General features: G+C 54.4%; 12 protein-coding genes across 12 annotated transcripts; 8 read left to right on the top strand and 4 right to left on the bottom strand.

The window, feature by feature from the left end:
• Positions 1 to 944: 944 nt before the first annotated feature.
• On the top strand, positions 945 to 2,765 carry J7T54_004843 (ATP-citrate synthase subunit-like protein; the record flags this gene model as incomplete). Its single annotated transcript, XM_051503541.1, has 2 exons — positions 945 to 1,385; positions 1,737 to 2,765. The coding sequence occupies 2 exons, from the start codon at positions 945 to 947 to the stop codon at positions 2,763 to 2,765; spliced, it is 1,470 nt and encodes a 489-aa protein (XP_051365153.1).
• Positions 2,766 to 3,523: 758 nt separating this feature from the next.
• J7T54_004842 (guanylate kinase) lies at positions 3,524 to 4,300 on the top strand (the record flags this gene model as incomplete). Its single annotated transcript, XM_051503540.1, has 3 exons — positions 3,524 to 3,614; positions 3,665 to 3,981; positions 4,037 to 4,300. The coding sequence occupies 3 exons, from the start codon at positions 3,524 to 3,526 to the stop codon at positions 4,298 to 4,300; spliced, it is 672 nt and encodes a 223-aa protein (XP_051365152.1).
• A 417-nt stretch (positions 4,301 to 4,717) lies between these two features.
• Positions 4,718 to 5,892, bottom strand: J7T54_004841 (Septin-like protein; the record flags this gene model as incomplete). Its single annotated transcript, XM_051503539.1, has 3 exons — positions 4,718 to 5,053; positions 5,102 to 5,664; positions 5,772 to 5,892. The coding sequence occupies 3 exons, from the start codon at positions 5,890 to 5,892 to the stop codon at positions 4,718 to 4,720; spliced, it is 1,020 nt and encodes a 339-aa protein (XP_051365151.1).
• A 1,897-nt stretch (positions 5,893 to 7,789) lies between these two features.
• J7T54_004840 (meiotic recombination protein Ski8/Rec14) lies at positions 7,790 to 8,588 on the top strand (the record flags this gene model as incomplete). The annotated part of the gene is made up of 3 exons (XM_051503538.1): positions 7,790 to 7,797; positions 7,902 to 8,167; positions 8,218 to 8,588. The coding sequence occupies 3 exons, from the start codon at positions 7,790 to 7,792 to the stop codon at positions 8,586 to 8,588; spliced, it is 645 nt and encodes a 214-aa protein (XP_051365150.1).
• Positions 8,589 to 9,298: 710 nt separating this feature from the next.
• On the top strand, positions 9,299 to 9,929 carry J7T54_004839 (DNA polymerase delta subunit-like protein; the record flags this gene model as incomplete). Its single annotated transcript, XM_051503537.1, has 2 exons — positions 9,299 to 9,703; positions 9,753 to 9,929. 2 exons carry the CDS (start codon positions 9,299 to 9,301, stop codon positions 9,927 to 9,929), a joined length of 582 nt encoding a protein of 193 aa, XP_051365149.1.
• A 150-nt stretch (positions 9,930 to 10,079) lies between these two features.
• J7T54_004838 (uncharacterized protein) lies at positions 10,080 to 11,330 on the bottom strand (the record flags this gene model as incomplete). Its single annotated transcript, XM_051503536.1, has 4 exons — positions 10,080 to 10,252; positions 10,303 to 10,663; positions 10,709 to 10,863; positions 10,916 to 11,330. The coding sequence occupies 4 exons, from the start codon at positions 11,328 to 11,330 to the stop codon at positions 10,080 to 10,082; spliced, it is 1,104 nt and encodes a 367-aa protein (XP_051365148.1).
• A 720-nt stretch (positions 11,331 to 12,050) lies between these two features.
• J7T54_004837 (Ubiquitin-activating enzyme E1-like protein) lies at positions 12,051 to 14,299 on the top strand (the record flags this gene model as incomplete). Its single annotated transcript, XM_051503535.1, has 6 exons — positions 12,051 to 12,284; positions 12,340 to 12,671; positions 12,774 to 12,872; positions 12,923 to 12,984; positions 13,035 to 13,615; positions 13,667 to 14,299. The coding sequence occupies 6 exons, from the start codon at positions 12,051 to 12,053 to the stop codon at positions 14,297 to 14,299; spliced, it is 1,941 nt and encodes a 646-aa protein (XP_051365147.1).
• Positions 14,300 to 14,304: 5 nt separating this feature from the next.
• On the bottom strand, positions 14,305 to 15,402 carry J7T54_004836 (uncharacterized protein; the record flags this gene model as incomplete). The annotated part of the gene is made up of 5 exons (XM_051503534.1): positions 14,305 to 14,462; positions 14,608 to 14,700; positions 14,780 to 14,866; positions 14,916 to 15,075; positions 15,127 to 15,402. 5 exons carry the CDS (start codon positions 15,400 to 15,402, stop codon positions 14,305 to 14,307), a joined length of 774 nt encoding a protein of 257 aa, XP_051365146.1.
• A 553-nt stretch (positions 15,403 to 15,955) lies between these two features.
• J7T54_004835 (Dihydrosphingosine 1-phosphate phosphatase-like protein) lies at positions 15,956 to 17,765 on the top strand (the record flags this gene model as incomplete). The annotated part of the gene is made up of 4 exons (XM_051503533.1): positions 15,956 to 16,025; positions 16,078 to 16,294; positions 16,350 to 17,623; positions 17,680 to 17,765. 4 exons carry the CDS (start codon positions 15,956 to 15,958, stop codon positions 17,763 to 17,765), a joined length of 1,647 nt encoding a protein of 548 aa, XP_051365145.1.
• Positions 17,766 to 18,198: 433 nt separating this feature from the next.
• Positions 18,199 to 19,428, top strand: J7T54_004834 (Replication factor C subunit-like protein; the record flags this gene model as incomplete). The annotated part of the gene is made up of 2 exons (XM_051503532.1): positions 18,199 to 18,332; positions 18,387 to 19,428. The coding sequence occupies 2 exons, from the start codon at positions 18,199 to 18,201 to the stop codon at positions 19,426 to 19,428; spliced, it is 1,176 nt and encodes a 391-aa protein (XP_051365144.1).
• A 490-nt stretch (positions 19,429 to 19,918) lies between these two features.
• Positions 19,919 to 21,562, top strand: J7T54_004833 (uncharacterized protein; the record flags this gene model as incomplete). Its single annotated transcript, XM_051503530.1, has 3 exons — positions 19,919 to 20,171; positions 20,237 to 20,446; positions 20,514 to 21,562. 3 exons carry the CDS (start codon positions 19,919 to 19,921, stop codon positions 21,560 to 21,562), a joined length of 1,512 nt encoding a protein of 503 aa, XP_051365143.1.
• A 222-nt stretch (positions 21,563 to 21,784) lies between these two features.
• On the bottom strand, positions 21,785 to 23,866 carry J7T54_004832 (uncharacterized protein; the record flags this gene model as incomplete). The annotated part of the gene is made up of 2 exons (XM_051503529.1): positions 21,785 to 23,494; positions 23,549 to 23,866. 2 exons carry the CDS (start codon positions 23,864 to 23,866, stop codon positions 21,785 to 21,787), a joined length of 2,028 nt encoding a protein of 675 aa, XP_051365142.1.
• Between the last annotated feature and the right edge of the window lie 494 nt (positions 23,867 to 24,360).

Below are 24,360 nucleotides of genomic sequence, written 5' to 3'. Positions count from 1 at the left end.
CTGCACGATTCCAATGGCAGACGTCTCCCGTTGCACATTGGCCGCGAATGCTGAATTCGGAGTCTTCGTGCTCAAGAGGACTTCGGTGCATATCGACTGAGGGTGCAAGCTCCAGTCTTCCCTCCGCCGCCTTCTGCAGCAGCAAGAGGATTTGTGCCGACCCAACGCCTCCTGAGAGCCATTGTGAGTCGGTGGCTTCTTGCTGGCCGAATGCAATAGATCTTGGATCCTCTTGGCTTGCGTAAACCCACCAGGAAGAGACGGCGAAATTGAAGGCCTCAACAGCATTGGCGTTTAGGTACCGGTACCTGGCAGAGCATCCACCCCAATGCTTTTTTTTCTGCCCGCCTTTTCAACCCCCCATGCCCCCTGAAGCCACATGCTCACCGCCCGGCTCGCAGTCCGCCTGTGCACCAAGCACCCAAGCAAAGGGTAGCGACCCACTGATTCCGAGCGGCGCCGACTCCTCGACCTCAATGGACAAGCCCCTGCGCCTGCAGCTGGAGCTTGTCAATTTTCTGCCGTTGTCCTGGTCCCTCATCCGGCCCTCTTCTTGCTCAGCCTGAGCAACACCGACTCTCCGATTCAACTTCCAAACCCCCCTCCACATCTTCCTCTTTTGACATCTCCAGCTTCAACCACTCCCTCTCTTGTCGCTGCGACCCCAATTGCAATTTGCAACATTATCCTTCATCCCTTCAGATTGTCGCTTGAGCTTGTGCAGTGGTATGTGAGCTCCTGGTGCTGCCCCTCCATCACCCGATTCAACAAGCTGGCGCATGTGCAAGCGGTCAGCGAGTCGCCTTGTTGACTTCTCCATGCGCCATCGGGCATTCCTCTTCGACTGTTCCGTGAAGATTGCTGACATCTGGTGCGATAGCGACGAGAGCCAAGGCTAGATTCACCAGCAACATTCTCATCCTCCACCTTTCTCTCAGACCACCATGTCCGCCAAGTCGATTTTCGAGGCCGACGGCAAGGCCATCCTCAACTACCATCTCACTCGCGCTCCTGTTATCAAGCCGAGCCCTCTTCCCAAACCCACCAAGCACAACCCTCCTCCCAAGCTGGCAGCCTTGAGCTTCCCGGAGGATGCTGATGTGAACGATGTGCTCAACCAGGCTGAGGTCACCTACCCTTGGCTGCTGCACCCTGATGCCAAGTTCGTCGCAAAGCCCGATCAGCTCATCAAGCGTCGTGGCAAGAGCGGTCTCCTGGCTCTGAACAAGCCCTGGGCAGAGGCCAAGGCTTGGATTGCTGAGAGGGCACGCAAGGAGCAGCAGGTCGAGCACGTTTCGGGCCTTCTGACTCAGTTCCTGGTTGAGCCCTTCGTCCCCCACCCTCAGGATACTGAGTACTACATCAACATCAACTCCGTGCGCGATGTAAGTCTTTCAACTTTCATCCCCCCCCTTGAATTCACGGGGCGAGTCCGTTTGGTCGAGAAACTAGTTACACGGCGTGCTTGCTTGTGTGAGACTAGCAGGTGCAAAAAAGATACTGAACGAGGGCGCTAGCTCGAGTGAGGAAAATGCTTCTTTTATGAGAGCGTGTCCCCGGTTCGAGGTGTGGATTACTCGGCAAAGCTCGAGCCTTGCATTCCGGACGAACGGATGTCTCGACGCAAGGCCGTCACTAGACACCCCTGTACCTTGAGCCGCTATCGACCCACAAAGACCCTTTCCCTACGTCGTTCTTATGCATCGCGGAATAAGTGTACATCTAACGTATTGCAGGGCGACTGGATTCTCTTCACACACGAGGGTGGTGTTGATGTCGGCGATGTTGACGAGAAGGCCGAGAAATTGCTGATTCCCGTCGACCTTGCTGAGTTCCCCTCCAACGAAGAGATCGCGTCGACGTTGTTGAGCAAGGTACCCAAGGGCGTGCACAACGTGCTTGTTGACTTCATCACCCGTCTCTACGCCGTCTACGTTGACTGCCAGTTCACCTACCTCGAGATCAACCCTCTCGTTGTCATCCCCAACGAGGACAAGACCTCTGCTGAGGTTCACTTCCTTGACCTTGCCGCCAAGCTTGACCAGACCGCCGACTTTGAGTGCGGTGTCAAGTGGGCCATTGCTCGGTCGCCAGCTGCTCTCGGCCTCACCAACGTCGCGCCCGCTACCGGCGAGAAGGTCAACATCGATGCCGGTCCCCCCATTGAGTTTCCCGCGCCCTTCGGCCGCGAGCTCACCAAGGAGGAAGCTTACATTGCCGACCTCGATGCCAAGACTGGTGCTTCGCTTAAGCTCACTGTTCTGAACCCCAACGGCCGTGTATGGACCCTTGTTGCTGGCGGTGGTGCATCGGTCGTTTATGCTGATGCCATTGCCTCCGCCGGCTTCGCCGATGAGCTTGCCAACTATGGTGAATACTCAGGTGCTCCCACCGAGTCGCAAACCTACCACTACGCCCGCACTGTCCTTGACCTCATGCTCCGCGCACCCATGTCGGACAAGGGCAAGGTTCTGTTCATTGGTGGCGGTATTGCCAACTTCACCAACGTTGCGAGCACCTTCAAGGGTGTGATCCGCGCACTACGTGACTTTGCTACTCAGCTAAATGAGCACAACGTTCAGATTTGGGTCCGTCGTGCCGGCCCTAACTACCAGGAGGGGCTCAAGAACATCAAGGCTGCTACCCAGGAGCTCGGTATCAACGCCAAGGTCTTCGGTCCGGACATGCACGTGTCGGGTATCGTGCCCCTTGCTCTTGTCCCAGGCAAGTGGGAGGAGAGCAAGGCTCAGGAGTTCTCGGCATAGAGAGGTCCGATGGCCATAGGGGTCGCAGATGGATAGACGTTGGGGGAAGTTTATGACTTGCCAGTTCATGTACGACTGGCGTTCAAGATCTGATGTTCTAGCCTTTACAACTCGCATAAAGTAAGGGCTGTGTAAGGGTATGCCATTTAGAAAGCGGATGACGATGTCAAAGAGGAATGCAATACAAAATAATTCAAGACGTTAAAAACATGCATTATCCCACCTGCTCGCCGTCTCGGTAGGCTCCTTTGCGGTATGGCATGACTGGTCTGGGCAATCTGCGATGCTTTGGGAGAGATTCCAACGGTAGGTTAGTGTAGCTATATTGTGAGGCGGGACAACACATTGCATTCACTACGCGAGTCGGATCCCGAGTTCCAATACAGCATTAACAGCCGTGGCCAGGTTGTGGGAACCAGTGACTACGAGCCATGTGCTCCGGATGTGGTTTTACACCACACCACCACGCGCTGCACAGGAGGCACATAGACAACGACAAGCATTCTGGCATACGACGTATGTTTTCCAAACCACCATTAGAGGTCGAGTTATTGGCGAAATACCACCATGTATCGAACATGAAGTACTGGGCAGCGTGGTAAGATGGACGCACGGTACCCCGGATTGCGCATACCGCTTACCCTTGTTGCAACCCCGCCAGAGCCACTACGACGATAGAAAAAAAAAAGGGACAGCCTCGCCGCTCTTGCCTCGCCTCATAGGAGTCGAACAGGCGTGGAACGATCACCAACATCCGCATGATTCTTCGACTGTCCAGCATTGCGCCGATCCGCACATTCTCCCTTCGTCGACTACAAATCCTTCGTCTCCGCAGCAACATGGCAACACGTTCGTTATTTTCCGTGCGCGACTGGCGATAAAAAACTAATTAAGGATAGCACCCGTCGACACCAGGCCCATTGTCCTGTCTGGCCCTTCCGGTGTTGGCAAGGGCACTCTATACGAGCTTCTCTTCCGGCGGCATCCCGACTGTTTCACCCTATCTGTTTCGCACACCACCAGGGCGCCCCGCAATGGCGAGCAGGATGGCGTGAACTACCACTTTGTCACGATGCAGGACTTCGAGGACCTCATCGCGAAAGACGGGTTTGTTGAGCACGCCAAATTCGGAGGCAACCGTTACGGTACCAGCAAAAAGACCATCCAGGAGCAGGAGAGGAAAGGTAAGGTTGTGCTGCTCGACATTGAAATGGAGGTCAGTGCTGTGCCACCCCATGCAAACGATACACAGCCCACTCACGACTCATTAGGGCGTCAAGCAAATCAAGCAATCTGGGATTGACGCTAGATATATCTTCATCTCTCCTCCGGAACCTGCTTTGGAGACTCTAGAACAGAGGTTGCGCGGACGCCAGACCGAAACCGAGGAAAGCCTCCAGAAGAGGCTGAGCCAAGCAAAGAAAGAGCTGGAATTCTCCAAGGTTTCTGGCGTACATGACACCATTATCGTGAACGACGACTTGGAGACCGCCTACAAAACATTGGAAGACTTCATCTACAAACCCGCGGCCTAAAGGAGAATAAGAGTACATCGTCATCGCGGTTATTGAGCGTTCATGTAATTAGACCACGTGGGACCGAACACCTAGCAAAGAGTCTTGCAATCATTGATTAAAGCATATGAAACGGCAATAAGCTCGGGGGTAATACTAAACACAAAGTAAAAGATCCCTATTCCAAGGTATTCAGCTGGGTACCTGAAAGCTCGAAGAACAGTCAACGCCAAATTGGAGTACTGCTGGGCCGGGACGCAAGACCACAGGTATACTTCCTCGCCTTTTACCCCAGCAGCCGCCTTCTAGTCACCTATTATTGGCCATTGTCCGCTCGCAGAGGGTTGCGCAAGCTTCGTCCGCAACATGACCATTCGCGAGTACGCTCTGCCCCAAGACTCCGTAGCTCCTCTGTTCAGCTCACAGTGGATGTGAAGCTTAGTAACCGTTCATGGTCATGCGTTGGGAGCTGCGGCTCAACTCGCGGTCGGCTGAGGGACTGATGGGACGGCTGCCGCCACCAGTTCCGTGAGCACTGCTTTCCTTGAGTGCCAGGAGTTGCTTGGCGCGGAAAGTCTCGTAATGGGTTTGCGACGTGGTCTCGATGAGATCCTGCAGGTGAGTACGGAGAAGGAAGTCTCTGAGGTAGATGAACTCGCAGTGCTTCTCATCCTCCACGTTGATCACGCCCCAGCGGTTTTGACGACCGCGAACCTGCTTGCCATCGACGATGATGTTCTTCTCAGATCCTACGACAGCAAAGGGAACAAGGCTCTGCTAAAGTTAGTATAGACACGTTGTTGGTTAATCGAGATTTCATACCTTGATCTTTCCGTTCAAGGCACGTTCCTCGTCGTCAAACTCCTCATTATCGTACGGGAACATCTTGAGGTTGTGGAAGGCAAACTCCTCCTTGATGCGCTCCTTGAACTCGAGGCGCTCCTCAACGGTCAGAGTATCGGCCTTGGCAATGACAGGCACGACATTGACAACATCCGAAAGCTTCTTGAGCACGACGATATCGATTGGCTTCAAGGAGTGACCCGATGGTTGGATGAAGAAGAGACACGCGTGAATACGCGTGTCCTGAATGTAGCGCTCTCGTTGAGCTGTAAGCTCCTTTCGCAAGTACGCCGAGTGCTGATCCTTGATGTACTTGACGATGGGATCCCAGCACCTGTCGTTGTTAACGAGATCGCCATACCCAGGAGTGTCGACGATGTTCAAGCGCAGGCGGACGCCATTCTCCTCGATGATGTGTGACACAGCTTGGATCTCGGTGGTGGAGCGGACAGGCTCGTCTGGCTGCAGGCGACCCTTCGAGTCGATCAGGTGCGACGCGAAGATAGTGTTGATGAGAGTCGATTTTCCGAGACCGGTTTGACCTAATTGAAGAATTGAAGTCAGCTACTATCCGGCGGTCGGAATGCTTGCGCAGAGCTAGCGAAGAAGGGGTAGCTGTCAATGGACAGCTCATACGTGTCCGACGTACCAACACAGATGACATTGAACTGGAAACCACGCTTCAAGAGCTTGCGCTCAATTTGCGAAGTGATGCTGTCGAAACCGACATGGCTGTTAGGGTAGATGGTGTTGGGAGGAGCGGCGGCCATCTTGTCGTTAGGGGAGCTGACAGAGGGATCGGGATACGGTGACGGTTGCTGTTGGACTCGCGAAGATCAGGAGAATGTTGTGTCTATTCCAAGGAAAGCCTTCCGGTTCGACGCCCAAGCTGTATCAGTGCACGAGAACGCGGGTGACGAGGTTGGACAGAGACAAAAGACAACAATGCCTGCTTCGAAGGGGTCGTTTACGAGTCGGGAGGTGACAAGCAAAGGCAGCAACTGCCAGGAGACGGTCAACTTTTTTGGGGCCCCTTCCTCTGCCGTCCACTGGCACCCGACTCGACTTTAGCACAGCAATTTCAGTCCTGGGGGGGAAGGCAGGGACAACGGGACTAAGAAAGGGGGAAAGTGCAGGGGTTCACTTGCCGCTAGCGCACTTCATTGGCTCAGAGGGTGACCGTGCACATGGCAATTCTGATTGGCCCTCCGCTCCACAACACTGGGCTCGTATCTCGCCAGTCTGGAAATCTTTTGAAGATGCATCGCGAAACTCATGACTTGAGGCTTCAGCGCAACCCACGACAACCACGCGTGGCCCAACGTCGCTGAATATCCGACGGCATCAGACTGTCCAAAATCGACCGTGCCAAGAGGCTTTCGCATTATCCGAAAACGACCGCCTCACCATTGGACCAAGCCCGACTCTGAACTGCCGCATCGCACGTAAGGCTCGTTATCCTGATATTATCAATATGGCAACGGTTGCGGCACCATTGCTTCCCCGCCTGGCACTCCCAGCTGTGCCAGCTGTCTCACGCTGGGCGAGATTGTATACCTCCAGATACAGCCTACCCTTTTTACCGACGCTTTCGATCGCTGTACCTGGTGTGAGCATCAGCTTGCCTGGGCTTTTGGGCGACATATGGGAGGGCATCCTACGCGCCGTACCGAAGAATAAGACATCGCATTCGAGGAAGAGGCAGAGGCAAATGGCTGGCAAGGCACTGAAGGATGTGAACCACTTGTGCAAGTGCCCGGGGTGCGGTCAAGCCAAGAGGACTCATCGTCTCTGCCAGAACTGCCTCGAGGGTACGTGGTCACGAAGCACTTTCATACTGGGAACTAATCATCTTTGTAGACATGCGACGGATATGGAAAGAGGACTTCCCCCCAGCGCCCATCGCCTGAGCTATTGAGTGCGGATATGTATAATCTTGTAAAATACACCGGGGACAAGAGCATGTGTTTCGTGTACGCGGTGCGGAATATGCATGAAGTTGGCGTTTGCTTTCCATGTGGCATCAGTGAACAATTTGGGTATAATTTGCAACTGCGTGCCGCAAGATTGAGCAACTCTTCATATGTAGCATGTGAAATGTCCGCATAGCTGATAGACAAGCACTCAAGCAAGTATTGCCCTTACATCTTGCAGGTGTCTGTACCTTGTTTCGCAATAGTTCATTGTGGGCGAGCGCTATTCTTGAAAGCATGCTCAGTGACGATGCATGAAACCGATGTCTATGACCAACCCTCAGTTCGTCAGGTCTATTGCCCCACTACCATTTCTGCTTCCTTCATCCACCAACCATTTGAAAGCCTAGCAATAGGTACTCCTGAGCGGCAGGATGGTCAGTCATATGCTTGATCATTGTCTAGGCAACTTCAAAGCTGACCAGATGTAGTCAAAGCAGTATTTGACCACGCATACGGTTGACAATGGTGAGCTGGCTGTGCCCCGCTAACGTCATGATCAAGTTGAGCTCACATGTCTTTGCAGCTCACACAACTGATATCTTCGCTTTAGCGACCACTCCAAAAGCTGTACTGTCCGGTAGTGGTTCGTCAACTTTGCACATCTACGACACTACGGATCCCTCTTTCCCACTGAAGCAATCCATCTCAAACGCACACAAGCTGGGCTGCCACCATATCTGTGCCTCACGAAATGGGCGTGTCGCGGCCAGTGCCGGATTTGGGGGCGAAGTGGAACTATGGGCTTTCAACCAGGACAATGGAGAATGGATTCAAGACGGTGAAGTGTCAACTTCAGCAACTAGACCCGGCGAGGCTTGGGCGTTGGCTCTGAGTGAGGATGGCAGCTACCTGGCCGCCACGACCAACGACGGTAGGATCAATGTGTGGGACACCACAAAAGAGGGCAAGCCAAAGATTCAAGACTACGAAACGGGAAGCCCTGGTTCAGGCAGCTTTGGTATGAGCGTCGATTTGAGCATGGATGGAAAGTTCACGGCAAGTGGGCATCAAAATGGAGCGATCTACATCTTCAACAACGACACAGGGCGCATAGCGTTCTCACTCTCGGGTTAGTTTGCATGTAATCCTCTATGCACGAGACAAGCTGACATGAGACAGGCCTCGCGAAACCCGTCCGCGCAGTCGCTTTCTCGCCTGGCAGCACCAGGCTGGCCGCCGCAGGCGATGCCGGCATCATCGCCATTTACGACATGAAGCACGGCGAGCACGTTAGTAATCTGACAGGTCATGCGTCCTGGATCACCACTCTGGACTGGAGCGACAGTGGGGAGTATCTTCTCAGCGGCGCGATGGATGGCAAGGCAAAGGTGTGGTCCGTGGAGCGCAGCACTTGCGTTGCAACACACAGCGAGACAGATAAGGCGTTGTGGGCTGCGAGGTGGTTGCCCAAGACCGGAAGAAGCGAGATGTTCTGCACGGCTGGTGCGAACCGCAGTATCTCCTTCTATCGCGAGGCTACAGGTGGTTAGATCAAAGGGCTTACGGACAGCAAGGGTATTCTCGAAAAAGACGCGTGAGCACGGCGTATACATGCAGTTGATCTAATGAACTCCAAACGACGAGCTCCAAACGACGAACTCCAAACGACGAACTCCAAACGACGAACTGCACATGCCGACGCTGGCGCTGGCGTCGGAGCGGTCACGTGCTTACGCTCCAAGGTCGCGTTGCCCCGCTGAGCGTTGATCCGTCCAGTGAAGGTCGCAGGCGGACAACTGGGGTGTACCAGCTCTCTAAGGGTTCCTCTTTGGAGCTTCACCAATATAACGATGTTCATACTGCGTAAGTATGTAAGCAAGTCGATTGTTTTGGAGCTTTCAAGGGACTTCCAAACGTCATCGTGGCATACTTCACCTTACCTCATGGATGTGGCTGGGCAATCATAAACCGAGTCACGTGCCAGCCTCATTCATGTCGCGGCCACAGGCGTTGCTATGACGCCCACTATGATCGACGTAGACATAGGCGCCGGCTAGGGACGTTTTCGTGCCTGCATTTGTTACTCCGTACTGTGATCTCAAAAACTCTCCAAGATCTTAAACATCGATTCCATTACTCAGGAATTATATGATAACATTGTATTCAAGCGTCAGCCAGTGTCCTTGTCAGCATACACTTCATTTCCTCTTTGACACGGCGACACTTACTCAATCACTGCCGCATTCAGCTTGCTCTCACAATGGCCCGTACCACACGTTCAACAGGCCCAGCCAAGGGACAATCGACCCTCAGCTTCCACAGCAAAGTCACAAAAAATGTCGGGCATGACGCCAAAAAGGCAGCCCTTTCACCATCTGTCTCCAAAGTTGAGCTTCCACCCACGCCGGCCGAGGCCGACACCGTCGACGATGTCACTCCAACGCAGGTGGAAACCGAGGCGGAGGAGCTAGAGGCGGAGGAGGAGGTCGTAGATCCAGAGCGAGCATCCGAGGCGGAGCTCAAGGCTGAGAAGATGACGGACGCCCACATAAACAAGTACTGGAAGGGTATTGAAAAGGAGAGGATGGCGCCGCGTGTCCATCAGGAGGGCTTGTCAACTCACGAAAAGATCTTGCGGTATTTCGACGTCAGCTCGCAATATGGGGTAAGTACCAACAGGCATTCTACTAGATCGAAGATGCTAACCACCACAGCCTTGCATTGGTATTACTCGGACAAGGCGCTGGCAAAGGGCAGAGAAGCTAGGACTCAACCCACCCATCGAAGTCCTTGCCGTGCTGTTGAAAGAGGACAAGAACAAGAACAAGGACTTTGAGAAGGCTCAAATGGATAAGATCATGGGAAGCATCGCTGTTGGTGCGACGGCATGAACGAACAATGCAATGGCGCAAGGTTTTCGAGGCTTGCTGGTCTTCACTGAGTTGTTGAAGTCACCGCCTTATGACGAATTGGAAGGTATTTCTCGAACATGTAAATGTATGTGTCATCTTGCGTTGCCGCGTTCGTCTTGTCCGCATTCTTCAGTACCATATGCTTCTGGTGCGGTGGTGTGGCAGGGGCTCCTTTCCCTGAGCCTCCATCTCCTTGATAGTGTCGTAAAGGAAGAAATCTATGAGAATTGCGTTAATGTCTGCCTTGGGATGCTGTCGCTTGATTTCCCTCCTGATGAGCTCTACAGCCCAGATACTGCAAGCTGGCGGTTGTCAGCGCAAACCACAATACGCACACCAGTTTGAAACATACCTCTAAGCTGCATCTCCAACTTTCCACCACTCTCGAGAAGCTTTTTGTCTTTGATGGCCGCTGTCACCGTGGGACTGCAGTACAGTGCACCGAGAGATGTCAAGATCTGTGGTATGCGGTAGTCCGCAAACATTGTGATCTTGTCGATATCATGGAATTCGCCGAACGACTGACTCTCGAAGCAAGCCCACAGATCGGCGACGAATATCTGAGCCCGTTTGAGAAAGCGCACCGGCTTCGTGCGGCCCTCGTATACGTGTTCGTCACGGAGGCACTGAAAGTCTTGAGCCAGGAGATTCACGAGACGTGCCGCTGAACCATCGGCGGCGTCAACGAGATTGGCGGCGGAGCTGTCATAGCGCTGTGGATCTGTTAATGAGGATTTTAGTGCTGTCGAGGTTCATACCTCGTACAAAACCTGGCTTGCTTCCTGAAGGCAGTCCAGGCGTTCCTTGAGCATGGGCATGTCTTCATCAGTGCAGGACCGGAAGATATACCTTAGCTTTTCAAGGTTGCACTCGCGCTCGTCACGCCAGAATTGGGGGTCTGTGATGGGTATCCCTGAGCTCGTTAGTTACAGGAGTCGGGGCGCAACACAACCGGCATCCCATACCCTCTTCCAGCGCTCTTTGCAGACCAGCGACTAAACTCCAGTAGCCTGTCCATCTCCGGCCTCTGTACTCGATCGCAAACCGTTCATCTTCCGGCAGTTCTGACCAGAAAGAGAAGTTCAATAGGTCCATAGTGAAGATGAAATCCACAGTTGCCTCATCCTTGGTTTTGGGGTGAAGTTCATGTTCAGACCAGGAAGACATGGAATAACCCTGATCAGCCATTTTGTTAAAAATTGTCTCGGCTGCCGCCTTTGAAGCTCGCATATCAACAGCCACGTCGATGCAATTGTCATAGATGTACTCGCACCCATCGAGGACACCGGTGTCAACATCCTCCTTTACAGCGAGCTTGCCCTGGAAGTGTTGGCGCAGAAGCTCCACAAGCTCAGGATCGGCTTCATCATCTGAAGACATGGTGAACCTACGTGTGTGAAATCGAGATGGAAAAGAATGAACAGCAGGAACAGGATGGCGGTCTACGGTTGTGGACTTTCGGTGTTAGGAACCGGCATTCTGAAAACCCTGCGGGAAAGCATCGTCGGACACTGAGCCCGACCTGATCCCAGCCTAGCAGCAGTGCTTCGACAACACAGATGGATGGCCGACTTTGAGATGCATTCTTCGCCTCTTGGATGTCTCCTGAAAGAAACAAACACATCAGAGTCAGTTGCACATCTCTCTGCGGTCACTTTGGGCAGCACACGATCAACAGCGTTACTTGGAATGGGGCCATCTGCGTCAACGTGCATGCCACAGCGACTTTCGTGCAGTTGCTGTTGCGCAAGCCGGTGAGCCAATCACAGGTGCCTCTAAGAGGCCGCTAGAGCCCCCGGTCGACCCAAGGCTCAGTGGAGCCCTTTTGGTCACTTCAAAGGGGATCCTCATTGGCTGCGAAATTGCGCCTAGCACTTCCGCTCTGATCCCGTCGTCGTGCCACTCAGTATTATCTCACCTTAGCATTCACTCGACTGATACAGTGGGAAAGACAACTTATATCGAGGAGCGGTGGGACGATCCTGGGCTTTCCCTCCTCGCTTTTTGCACCCATCCACCGAACGAGAGGTCTGGATCCTCGCGACTGAACGACGACCCTGACTGTCACGACTGCGATCACCCGCCAACGTGAAGGCAGCGATGGAGGCCGTTACAACGACCACAGCACCTGCGCCTGCTGCTGGCGGCAACCGCGCGTCCACCGACGCTCAGAAAAAACCACTGCAAAATCGAACGGATGCATCTCAGACTGCGCAAGGTGCCCCGAAACCTAAAAGCGAGCAGCAGCCGCCGCCGCAGCGCAGGCAAGTTGCGCCGCGCGACAGGTTCAACCAGCAGTCATTGGGACCCTATCTCAATAGCAATGTGAAGCAGGTATGGTGTGATCCGGAGTAGAAGAATACCACGGCAGCTACTGACCACTGTAAAGGCGCGAGTTTTGATGGTTGGCGCCGGCGGCATTGGCTGCGAACTGCTCAAGAATCTCGTGCTCAGCGGCTTCGGCGAAATACACGTTGTCGACCTCGACACGATTGACCTCTCGAATCTCAATAGGCAGTTTTTGTTTCGACACGAGCACATCAAAAAGTCAAAGGCCTTGGTAGCCAAGGATGCGGCGCGAAAATTCAACCCGAAGGTCAACATCGTTGCGCACCATGCCAACATCAAAGACACCCAATTCAATGTCTCGTGGTTTCGGGATTTCCGAGTGGTCTTCAACGCGCTGGACAACCTCGAGGCGCGTCGGCACGTGAACAAAATGTGTTTGGCAGCGGACGTTCCGCTCATTGAGAGCGGCACAACTGGATTCAATGGCCAAGTCCAAGTCATCAAGAAAGGAATCACCGCATGCTATGATTGCAGTCCGAAGGAGGTCCCGAAATCCTTCCCTATCTGCACCATTCGGAGTACACCCAGCCAGCCGATTCACTGCATTGTGTGGGCCAAGAATTATCTCTTAAAGTATGCCAGCAGCTCTATTCCTCTGGGCGATTATGACTGACAGAGTTTAGTGAGATATTTGGCACTAGCGAGGAAGAGGGGGCATTTGATCATTCAGAAGATGCTGATAATGGTATGTGATTTGACTTGGCTGCTAATTCGCGGTAGACTGACATTCCCTAGCAAAGGAGATCGAGGAGTTGAAGCGGGAGTCTGAGGCGCTGAAGAATATTCGTGCCGCTGTTGGCACGTCAGATTTCCCACAGATGCTGTTCGACAAGGTCTTCAACGCCGACATTGAGAGACTACGCAGTGTGGAGGACATGTGGAAGACTCGGAGAGCCCCTGAGCCGCTTGCATACGACGCCCTTTTGGCTCAATCGAGTGACGCCGTAAGCAAGAAAGACCTCATTCTCGCCGATGACCAACGCACATGGTCCGTCGAGGAGAACCTCGCGGTCTTCAACGACAGCTTGGATCGTTTGAGCAGACGCTTGCTTGCCATGAAGAAGGCCAAAACACCAGATGGTCCTGACCCGGTGATCACCTTCGACAAAGATGATCCGGATACTTTGGACTTTGTGACAGCAACCTCCAATATTCGCTCAACAATCTTCGGTATTGACAAGGAGTCCCGGTTTGACGTGAAGAAGATGGCGGGAAACATTATACCAGCCATTGCGACCACGAACGCCATTGTAGCTGGTTTGTGTGTCTTGCAATCTTTCAAGGTTCTCAAAGGAGAATATCGGCAAGCAAAAGAGGTGAGTACTGCTTTCTAAATACGTATCTTTTCCAACTAACTGACTCGACAGGTTTTCCTGACGCCCTTTGCTTATGGCCGTCTTCTGGCACCTGATCGGTCGCGGGAGCCCAACCCAGCCTGTCCGGTCTGCGGTGTATTCAATGCTACAATCGTGGTGGATCCATCGAGAACAACCCTTGAAGATGTTGTGGAAGGGTTCCTGAGGAAACATCTCGGTTTCGGCGAAAAGGAATTCGTCCTGAATAACGACGTCGGTGTTCTGTATGACCCTGATGAAGTGGACAATCTCCCGAAAAAGCTACAGGAGCTCAAGATCAATGACGGCAGCTTCCTCACGGTGATTGACGAGGATGACGAAGACACATTGGTCAACGTCGTGATCAATGTCGAAGAAGGCAAATTCAGCGACGACGAACCAGCGTTCAGATCCCCCACGAGCGAGCGGCCCGAGATTCCCAAGAAACCGCAGAAGCCATCAGCATCGGAACCGAACGGCCACACCACCGGCGGTGCTGACCCTGAAGCCAGCGTCGATATGACCGTTGGGTCGGGGCTAAAGCGCTCACATCCGGACGGGGACGAGAGTGAGCAGCAACCGAAGAAAGCCAAGCGGACAGGAGCCATGGATAATGAGGTCGTGACCATCGAGGACGCTGGCGGCACTATTGTTATAGAGGATTGATGCTCTCATGCCGCACTCAGCCCACCATCCAAATTTAGGATGCAGTTGTTTGCGTAGGAGTTTGCCGCCAAGAAAACAGCAGCATCAGCCACCTCCTCCGGAGCCGCCACGCGCCGGGCCGGTATCCTCTTGAGATACTGTTCCTTGAGGTCGGGCTTCAGATCTACGGTTGTTGTGATGTAATATTAGCCACCATGTACAGGTTTATACCGGCTTCTGGTTTTCATTTTACGAGAGATGCGAGGCGAACCAGGGAATCGATGATTGGGATTCGGACGACCAGGAAAAGGGGAAAAAGGCGTACATACTATTCCACATTGGACTTTCTACCCAGCCTGGCAAGAGGGCGTTTGCGCGAACTGATCGCGGGGCGAGTTCTAGAGACAGGGCGCTCGTGAGCCCTGATACAGAGTCAGCGCATATTCCAACAAACAAGCAAGCATCAGAGATATTTGAGCAATACACGACCTGTTCACGTACCAATCATGCCCGCCTTGGCGGCAGTGTAGACGGCAGCTCCGATGGCGGGACGCGTCGCCATCAGGCTGGAAACGTTGAGGATACAGCCTATTCTCAGTGAGGATGTGGTACTTGGGGACGTGAGGTCAGCAATTACCATTGTCATTTATCTGGGCGTGTTTGCACGCAAGTATAGCCGAGGTCAGATTCGTATCCATGACCTTCTCAATGTCTTCATCGTGGGTGCGCTTCAAGATGGTCGTCTGCGTGATGCCTGCGCAGTTGACCAGGATGTCCACCGCGCCAACGGCATCGTCCTAATTCGCATCAGCAATGGTGGTAGGTGAGCAGTGCCTGCTGTGACGAACAGTTGCCTTTCGGGACGAGAAGAGTCTCTTGAGTTCGGCTGACGATGTGACGTCGAGCTTGATAAATCGGTGCTCGGTAGGTGCCTTAGATGAGTCGCCAGCCAATGGCTGATAGGGCGTGAGCTGAGGGCCTAATGTCCGCTGTGCGTCAAGGGCTGTCCTCCCGAGTAGAGACAGCACGGCGCCTTGTTGCGCAAATGCTTTGGCAATGCTGGAGCCGATGGAACCCGTCGCGCCGATGATGGCTGCATGCTTGCCAGCCAGACGCGATGTCATTGTTGATGCTCGTGAGTGAGTGAGTAACGCTGCTGGTAATAGAATCGTTCAGTCCAACCTGGTGCAACGGCAAGTCCTGACACCTGCGCAACAACAACCTTGGTATGGATTAATGTGATTAACTATCCTTCAATGACGAAGGACAGCGTCGAGTACTATATTCTAGCTAATGGCCTTGGCAAACGACAGGGGCCAGCCAATCATTCCTGGACGGACTGGTGGGGGACGGACGGATTCCAGGCGGCATTGCGATTGAGGTTGCTCTAGAGTTCAAATAAGCTCAAGTTCAAGCCATCCTCCTCCACGACCGTCAACTCATTGACGGGTCACGCACCTCCGCAGCCAGTCGCGCCCCTTCACGGCCATTCGTCTTGCTCGAGCTGCCGCGCCTTTTTCAAGCACTCTCATCGCCTTACTCGAGCATTCGAAAGCATTGAAGCGCCTGCACCGAGGCGAGGTGGCTCAATGTTGAACCCCTCCTAATACTGAACCCCACGATCCTCGACAGCCGACCGATACATGGTCTCTCCTCATCCTCTTACCGACGACGACCATGTCCCACCCCAAAGCGAGCGGCGAAGGCGCAGACGTACCTGACGCTGGTCTGCGTAGTCTCGACCACTGTGCGCAATCCTACTGTACCTCCCCCGGTCGAGGGCTAATGCGGTCTCGTAGACAAGAGAGCGCTTCCCAAATGGCGGTATGCTTTGCGCCAGAGCGCACTCCCTCTGATACGATGGGAGACACCCTATCTGGCATGGATGCAGGATAACCTACGCACGCCAGCGCTGGACAGCTACTTTGCCATCACGGCGAACTTGGGGACGCATACGTTCTTCATGATTGGGTTGCCGATCCTCTTCTGGTGTGGCTATCCGGCGTTTGGGAAGGGGTAGGTTGACAGACAATGCCGGGTTATGACAAGGCAACCGCTCACGATTAAACAGTCTTGTGCATATCCTGGCTCTTGGGGTGTTTTGGACAGGGTTCATCAAGGACTTCTACTCGCTTCCCCGACCTCTGTCGCCGCCTTTACATCGGATCACCATGTCTGGCTCCGCAGCCCTGGAATATGGGTTCCCCTCGACACATAGCGCCAACGCAGTCTCGGTGGCTGTCTATGGCTTGTTGTTGCTGAAGGATCCGGACAATGCGCTGCCGCCAACGACCAGGTTTTGTCTAGAGATCCTCGCCTACTTTTATGCCGTCTCGATTGTATTTGGGAGGCTGTACTGCGGAATGCATGGGTTCCTTGATGTGATCATTGGTTCGATACTGGGAGCAGCGATTTCGCTCGTCGAGTTTTATTACGGCCCGCCACTGGATGAGTACATGCACTCAAGCTCATGGATTGCGCCGTTCATTGCCGGGTTGGTTATATTAATCCTCGTTCGGATTCACCCCGAGCCAGCAGACGACTGCCCCTGCTTCGACGACAGTGTATCGTTTGCCGGCGTGGTCATTGGCCTTGAGATCGGAACATGGACATATGGTCGCATCCCAATGGACCCTTGGGAGACGCACGCTCATGGCGGTAGCACTGTCGATATCACCCCGTTAGGTTTGCTCACCAATGTGGCGAGAATTGTCATCGGGGTCCTCATCGTCTTTCTCTGGCGTGAATCAATGAAGCCCATCCTCCTCAAGACCCTCCCATCGCTGTTTCGTCTCATCGAGACATCAGGGTGGAGTCTGCCCAGGAGATTTTTCACGCCGGCGAGTGAGTACAAATCTGTCCCACCTGGATCAAAGTTGGACACCATGTTTCCGGCCGCGTCCGACTTTCCACGCATGGTGGAAAGCATTCGTCACCCAACAACCCGCGGACGATCCGTCTCCATTGGCCCACAGAGCGCAGCCGATGCGTACGAGGCCTTGGCTTACCGAGAGCGCAAGAGGCGGGAGAGCTTGAGCAGCAACCCAAGTCTGAAAAGCAGGAACAGTAACATGGAGCTAAAAAGCACCAAAGAGGAAGGCCCTTCTGATTGTGCACAAACGTCTGGCGCGCAGCAGTCGTCGTTGCAACAGTACAAGGCACAGATGGGCGACGTGGCCGAGACGGATGCTGGCAGAGAGTCGCAAGGGCAGAATGGCCATGCGCAGGTGCATGCCGTCGTAGACGAGCATAACGAAAATGATGAGGAAAAGATGTTCTCGCTGCTGGTGCGGCCTCGTGTGAGGTATGATGTCGAGGTCGTCACCAAACTCGTCGTTTACGCGGGTAAGCCTCCTGTGTTTGGTTTTGATTGAAATGAGCAGCAGCACTGACGTTCCTAGGCATTGCATGGTTCGCAACAGCAGGCATCCCCATCATTTTCGAGTTGATAGGCATGGGGACAAACCATCTATCAGAGGAGCTCTAAGCAGTGGTGGGTGGGGCGGGTTACTTGTGTACATATCTTCTTTCAACCGTATATATTCTTGCTGCGTGGTCGAGCGCTGTGACCTATAAGAGACATGAATTACGATACACTCGGCGATACCTTGGGCATTGAAGCGAAGAAGGAATTGATGTGACTGGTGATAACATACTTGCTCTAACATTTGAGTCTGAGTCGAAACTATTGTGGGGTATCTCGCAATAGATGGAAAGATGATTGGCTTGAGGCTTGGGCAGGGATTTAGATGGACCGACGCGTCGTTAAACGCGTCGCCGTCTCAACTTCTGATGACCTTGGTGTCAATGCATATGCACATTTGAACAGCCAATTCCTCCTGTCAACGACAAATTCGACGCACATCTTCCTCAACGACTATAACCCTTGCTCTATATTTGTCTGAATCCAAAACGACGCCATGTCAGATTACGAGGACGAGATGGACGTGGACAGCACCGCGCCATCCCACGATATTGCCTTCTCGTCCGCAGCCAAGCAAGGCAAGCGTAGTGCCGCAAACTTGCCAGTCGAAGCGGAAGATAACCTGCCATGGTGAGTCCTGTTCACTGGGGATGCGAATTGTCTCTGACAGCGAACCGTGGCTAGGGTCGAGAAATACCGCCCCTCAACACTCGCCGACGTGAGCGGCCATCAAGACATCCTCTCGACAATCAACAAATTCATCGACACAAACCGCCTCCCCCATCTCCTTCTCTACGGTCCTCCCGGCACAGGAAAGACGTCCACCATCCTCGCGCTCGCGCGGCGCATTTACGGCGAGGCGAACATACGACAAATGGTTCTCGAACTCAACGCGTCTGACGACCGTGGTATCGATGTGGTGAGGGAGCAGATCAAGACTTTTGCCAGCACAAAACAGATCTTCAACATGGCAGGCGGGGCGGGAAGCAAAGGGATGGCAGGCTACAAGCTGATCATTCTCGACGAGGCGGACGCCATGACGAACACGGCGCAGATGGCTCTCCGGAGGATCATGGAGAAGTACACTGTGAACACGCGATTCTGCGTCATTGCGAATTACGCGCACAAATTGAGCCCCGCGCTGCTCAGTCGGTGTACTCGGTTTCGCTTCAGCCCTCTAAAGGAGGGCGACATTCGGGTCTTGGTGGAGAAGGTTGTGGACGAGGAGAATGTGCAGATTGGCGGCGACGCGGTGGACGCTCTCATCAAGTTGAGCAAAGGTGACATGCGACGGGCACTGAACGTGTTGCAGGCGTGTCATGCGTCGAGCACGCCGCTGCGCGAGCCCGGCGCGCCCAAGGTGCCGGACAGTGCGATACAGAGGGAGATGATCACCACAGAAACCATCTACAACTGCATAGCAGCGCCGCCGCCCGAGGCCGTCAAGGAGATCATGGCGACGCTGTTGAAGACGTCGGATGTCACGAGCTGCTTGAATACGGTCAACTCGCTCAAGATAGCACGGGGGCTGGCGTTGGCCGACATTATCACGGCGCTGTCGGAGGAGCTGGTCAAACTGGAGGTCAAGCCGCAAGTCATGATATCGTGGCTGGAGGGTCTTGCGGACATTGAGCACAGGGTTGCGGGCGGAGGCAGTGAGGTTTTGCAGACCGGAGCCATGGTGGGTGTCATCAGGAACGGGGTTGAGCTGATGGAGAAGAGCTAAGCGTCTACGAACTCAGCAACAGATCTACAAGGCTTGCTGGAGTTGCGGATGAGACAGTGCGAAAACACCAGAATATGTGAACTCTGGTAGCATTGCACACTCGCGGAAATGCAGGAATGCTTACCTGGTTTGCACTGCCAACTGTTGCTGCTCTCCGTACATACTATCGCCCCGTGATGCTATGAAGATTGATACTCGCCCATTTGAGCCACAGCGGCTGTCTCTCCACCAAAAGTGACTTCACTGAGAATAAATCCAATCAGTTTGGTGAGGCTTCGACGATTGATGGGACTTTTGGTTTCGAGATAGAAGCGGAACAGGCAGCGGGTGCGATGCGGGCATTGTGTTTAGTAGGGGCACCCTTGCTGGCATGTAGTTCACCCAGCTGGCTGCTATTGATTGATCTCTGCATCTACCAGCAGGTATTCAAGGTACATGACCCTGAGTAACATGCATTACAGACCTTGTCCGCACAGATACGAGTCGCAGAATGTCCGCTGAGCCAACTCAAGACGGGCCCAGCGAAGCCGGCGCAAACATTGCCCAGCACTATCAGCAGCCGCAACAACAACAGCATCAGCATCAGCATCAGCATCAGCATCAACAACAGCATCAAAACACGACCGCGGTAGCCACGCACGGGACGCTCAAGATCCCCTACATCCTCCCGCACGAGCGCGTGTTCCCGATACAGATTGGGGGCGAGACGTTTAACCTCTCTGGCGCGTCGATCTCCTCGGACGGTTCGTATACCGACAGCTTGCTCCACTGGACTTCTCCTCGACATTCGGCCTAACAAGATCGATAGCACCATCATACTTCTCGCAGCATTTCCGTGCCCTGTTGGAAAGAGCCAGAGAGGACAACGAAGACCCGTGCGCCGCCATCAAGACTCTTTACATCGATCGCGACCCCGCGACCTTTCGCGACATTGCGCTTCATCTACAGGGCTACCATGTCACACCAAGAGACGGGACGCACTTTGTGCGCCTCTTCGCCGATGCGCAATTCTATTCCCGTACGTCTGGCTGCAGTTCTTCCTCCGTAGCGCGGAAGCAAAGCTAACGAAACACCCAAATCTGCAGTCCCGAGGCTGATAAGCCAGCTGTACGAGGAGAGCATCTTCATCTCCATCGGCCACCGCGAGTTCCAGATCCCACGCAGCACCTTCAGCGCCCCCGGCAACTCGCCCAACTTCTTCTCGCTCGGCTTCGCAGCCTTCTTCTCTAGACCAGACGAGCTGTTCCCCGGGCTCGACCGCGAGGGCCTCATCCGCCCACCGAGCATCCTGCCCCCGTCCGTGCCGAACCGGGACGCCGACATCTTCGCCGACCTGCTGCGCATCCTTAGGGGGTACCCCGTGCACATACGCGACGAGGTCCACCGGGCCAAGCTGCTCGCCGACGCGCGCTACTTTCACTTCAAGGGGCTGGAGCAGAAGCTGATTACGCACGAGATATCGTTCAACCAGGTGCGACAGCGCGCGGAGATTGTGCTGCGTCTGGAAAATGTGCAAAAGTCCGGCTTGTCCGTCAGGGACGACGTCGGCGGACCCGCGGGGACCAGCGGCTGGGTCACCTACGCGCGTCCCTATGTCGACGACAAGGCCGCCGACCTCGTGCTGGAGATTGGCCATGAGACGACGAAACTGCACCTGCCCGCGTCGGGCCACCCTCGCGCGGAGTTTTTCAACGATACCAAGGCTAGAATTAGAAAGCTATTCGAGGTCATTGCCATAAAGCTGGGCTTGCCGCCTACAGCGGGACCGCTGGGATTGTGGATGGGCACGAGCGGCGGTGAGGCACGTGTCCCTTCGCCAGGCCACACTACCCTCGGCGAAGATCTTGTGCACGTGGTTCTACCACCCGAAGCAGCCATACTGTTGGATGGCAAGGAATATGAGGCAGATGCTGCCATGCTCAAAGACGACGACGGCCCGAGTCACAACCCTCGGAAGAGGCGGCGAGCAGAGGGACCAGAAGAATGGACCGTCAGAAAAGGTCAGTGGAGGCTGCGGATACGTCCTTCGGAGGCTGGCAATGGTGGTGTCGAGTGTGTACTCGTAACAGTCAAGATCGATGCTGTAAGCTCGGAACGTGGCCGCAACATGGCCAGGGGGTTTCTAGGATCCTGAGAGGGTCTGTCCTCAACATGGGGCTATAAAAAAGAACCTTCGTCAACGACATTTGCAAATTGAAGAATAACGTTCATTAAGCAGTGTACGCACGCTAATACCTCGTATAACACACAAACTCCAAGAAACATTGAAGTAATCCCCTGAATCATCCAGAACGCCATTTGCTGCGCAAAACACCTTGCTGAATGCCTGAAATCCAACACAGCTGATTCGTCAATCTCATCTCGATTTGCTAGCAACCTTGTTTGTAGGTGCGCTCAAATCCCTCTTATCCTTCCCCTGGCTGGCATTCCTGCTAGCCGGGGCTGATCCGTTCTGAGCACTGCGGGCACGACCTCGCCTCTCGCGGATCTTGGCGAGCGCTTGCTCGCGGGACATCGTGGGCGTGAGCGCCGGGTTTGTTGTGTCGAAACTGGCTGTGCTGCCGCTGGAGGGCGTGCGCAGTTTCTCGTTGAAGGACACGGACGACTCGCGCTGTTCGTCCTCATTTCGGAGAGGGACAGTCGTTGTGACAGTCCCATAAAGGGCTGTTGAAGTATGCGGCCGTGTTTCAAGCGACGCACGAGGCGGCGGCTCGAAGTCTGGTTCGCGCACTCCCTCATCTGGCTGCTCCTCGTCCTGGCATTCTGCCGCCTCAGCGGGATCTTCCACCATTGGGACATGTGGCATTGTTTGGCCCCGGGCGCCCCCATGTGGAGCGTTAAGCAATGAGAGCAACGAGGTGCGCTGCTGACCCAGCATGGCGAACGACGGGGGCTCAACGGATGGGGTGCGTGCGTACAGGCGGGCTGACGACGTATAGTCCAATTCGGTTTCGGGCTCGACAGGCGTGGGCAACTCCTCCGTCTCTTCCTCCTCATGCTCGTAGGGCGATGGATCTGCCTTTTGAGGATCCGCATCTTGGACGATGACTTGCGCCTCTTCCTGTGCTTCAAGCAGACTGGCGTCCTGCTCCGAGACAGTTCGAAACACCCCTTCGCTAGGGCAGAAGACTGTGCTCAGGCGTGGGCCCTTCTTGGACGTTACGGGGGCTAGCTCGGGAGAAGGCTGAAGTGCGGCGGGTCGTGATGGGCTGGGTGTAAGCGGTGGCATCGGGATGTTGTCGCTCGAGAATTCTTGTTGCATAATTTGTAGAGGTCGCTCCGTCGCATCGTCTTCTGCTTCTAGCATGTGCTCACTCGGGGCTTCGTCTGGGTGGTCGGAGAGCTGCTCCTCCGTGTCCTCAGACATAGCCTCCTCTGCTGGCTCGCTGTGGCGTTCAGAGGCCTTCAAAAGTTGATATGCAGACGAGTCCCGGCTGATCTGCGCTCGTGCTCTGCCGCAGGCACAGAACTTCATCTCGCACTCCGCTCGCAGGAAATCAATCATCTCCTGCGCTCGGTCCGCGCGCTGCCTCTCCCATTGGATCTGACTCGTCAGGTCCTCGATTTCCAACTCGGCAGCCGATGTGGCTTCGACCTCCCATGTTGACAGTGAGTACCGTGGCTCGACGCTGAGCTTCCTCTTCTTCATTTGTGTCTTCTTTGCTGGTGATGCGAATTCGTCTAGCGGATCGTGCGACACAGGTAGGGGGATGCGGCCTTCGGCTGCGATGCGCGCGACTTCCTCATTCTTAGCTGCAGTCTTGTAGGCGTCACGCTCTTGCTCAACGACTTTGATCAGCGCGAGGGCTTGCTCGAGCTTCTCCTGGACGCCCACCATTTGGTAGCGCGCTTCGAAAGCATCTTGCTCCCGCATGTGGCTTCGCTTCTTCTCGCGCTCGACGGTCTCTTCGAGGGTCTTGGTCGCGCTGCGAGCTGTCTTGAGCTCCTCCTGTAACTTGACGTGCGTAGATTGGGTCTTGAACGTCTCTTTCCTTGCGCGTCGGATCTCCTTCTCCCAGAGAGCTTGTGTGTGTGCGTGTGTCTCCTTCGCTCGGCCATAGTTCTCCTGCGCTGTGGGTTAGCAACTTGGGTGCGGTTGGTCATAAAGGTGCTTGCGAACCATGACAGTCTCCAGTCTCTCACCGACCCTACGCTCGCGCTCTTTGCCCTCGTCGACAGCCTTGCGCAATGCTTTCAGCTCCTCCTTGCACTTGCGCAACTCCACCTCGGCCTCCTCGCGCCCGATCATGGCGCGTTTCAGGGCTGCGTCGGCTGTCTTGCGCTCGAGCTGTTTGGACTGCATCGCAATGCTCATACTGTTGAACTGGCTGATCTTGTCGTGGACGGTGCTGAGGGAATCGCGTTGTTGCGCGTTGGCGTTGATAGCCTGGAGGGGCCTGCCGACTGGTGAGCCTGGCTGGCTCGACTCGTCATCCATATTTACGGCTGGCTGGTCGATTGGCATGCGGATTGTTATTTAGCGTTTGATGATCCTCTAAAAAGGGACAAATTGCATAAGGTAGAGTTGCGGGAGGGTCTCGGATGGCGTTGGCACGTTGATGAGCAGGCCGGGGTTCAGAGCGCGGAGGTATGATTGCGTGTTTATGGACTGACTTCCCGCCAAGGCGGTGGTTGCCTGGACAACGACACCACTACCATGACTCTATGCCTACCCTACACGCTTGGAGTTGCAGTCCGCTGCGTGAGTGCCTCATCGTGGACAACTCTTGATGAAGGTTGAGCTTATTCGGCTTCTTTCGACTTTCGTAGCAATATAAAGAAGTTCACCTTGCCTGTTCATTGCAATTCCATATGCTTATTCTAGTCCAGTTGGGGAGGAACCTTTCAAGTTCCAAATGGGGGTTTTGCACAAGGCGGATCCACTTGCTCCGGGGGCGGCGGCATGAATTACTAGTCGCCTGAAGCACGAAT

This window comes from Emericellopsis cladophorae (assembly GCF_022114955.1).
Source record: "Emericellopsis cladophorae strain MUM 19.33 chromosome Unknown NODE_5_length_938552_cov_118_678949, whole genome shotgun sequence".
Taxonomy (NCBI): Eukaryota; Fungi; Ascomycota; class Sordariomycetes; order Hypocreales; family Bionectriaceae; genus Emericellopsis; species Emericellopsis cladophorae.
The sequence above is the reverse complement of the archived record's forward strand: the minus strand, read 5'-3'. Positions and strand labels throughout refer to the sequence as shown.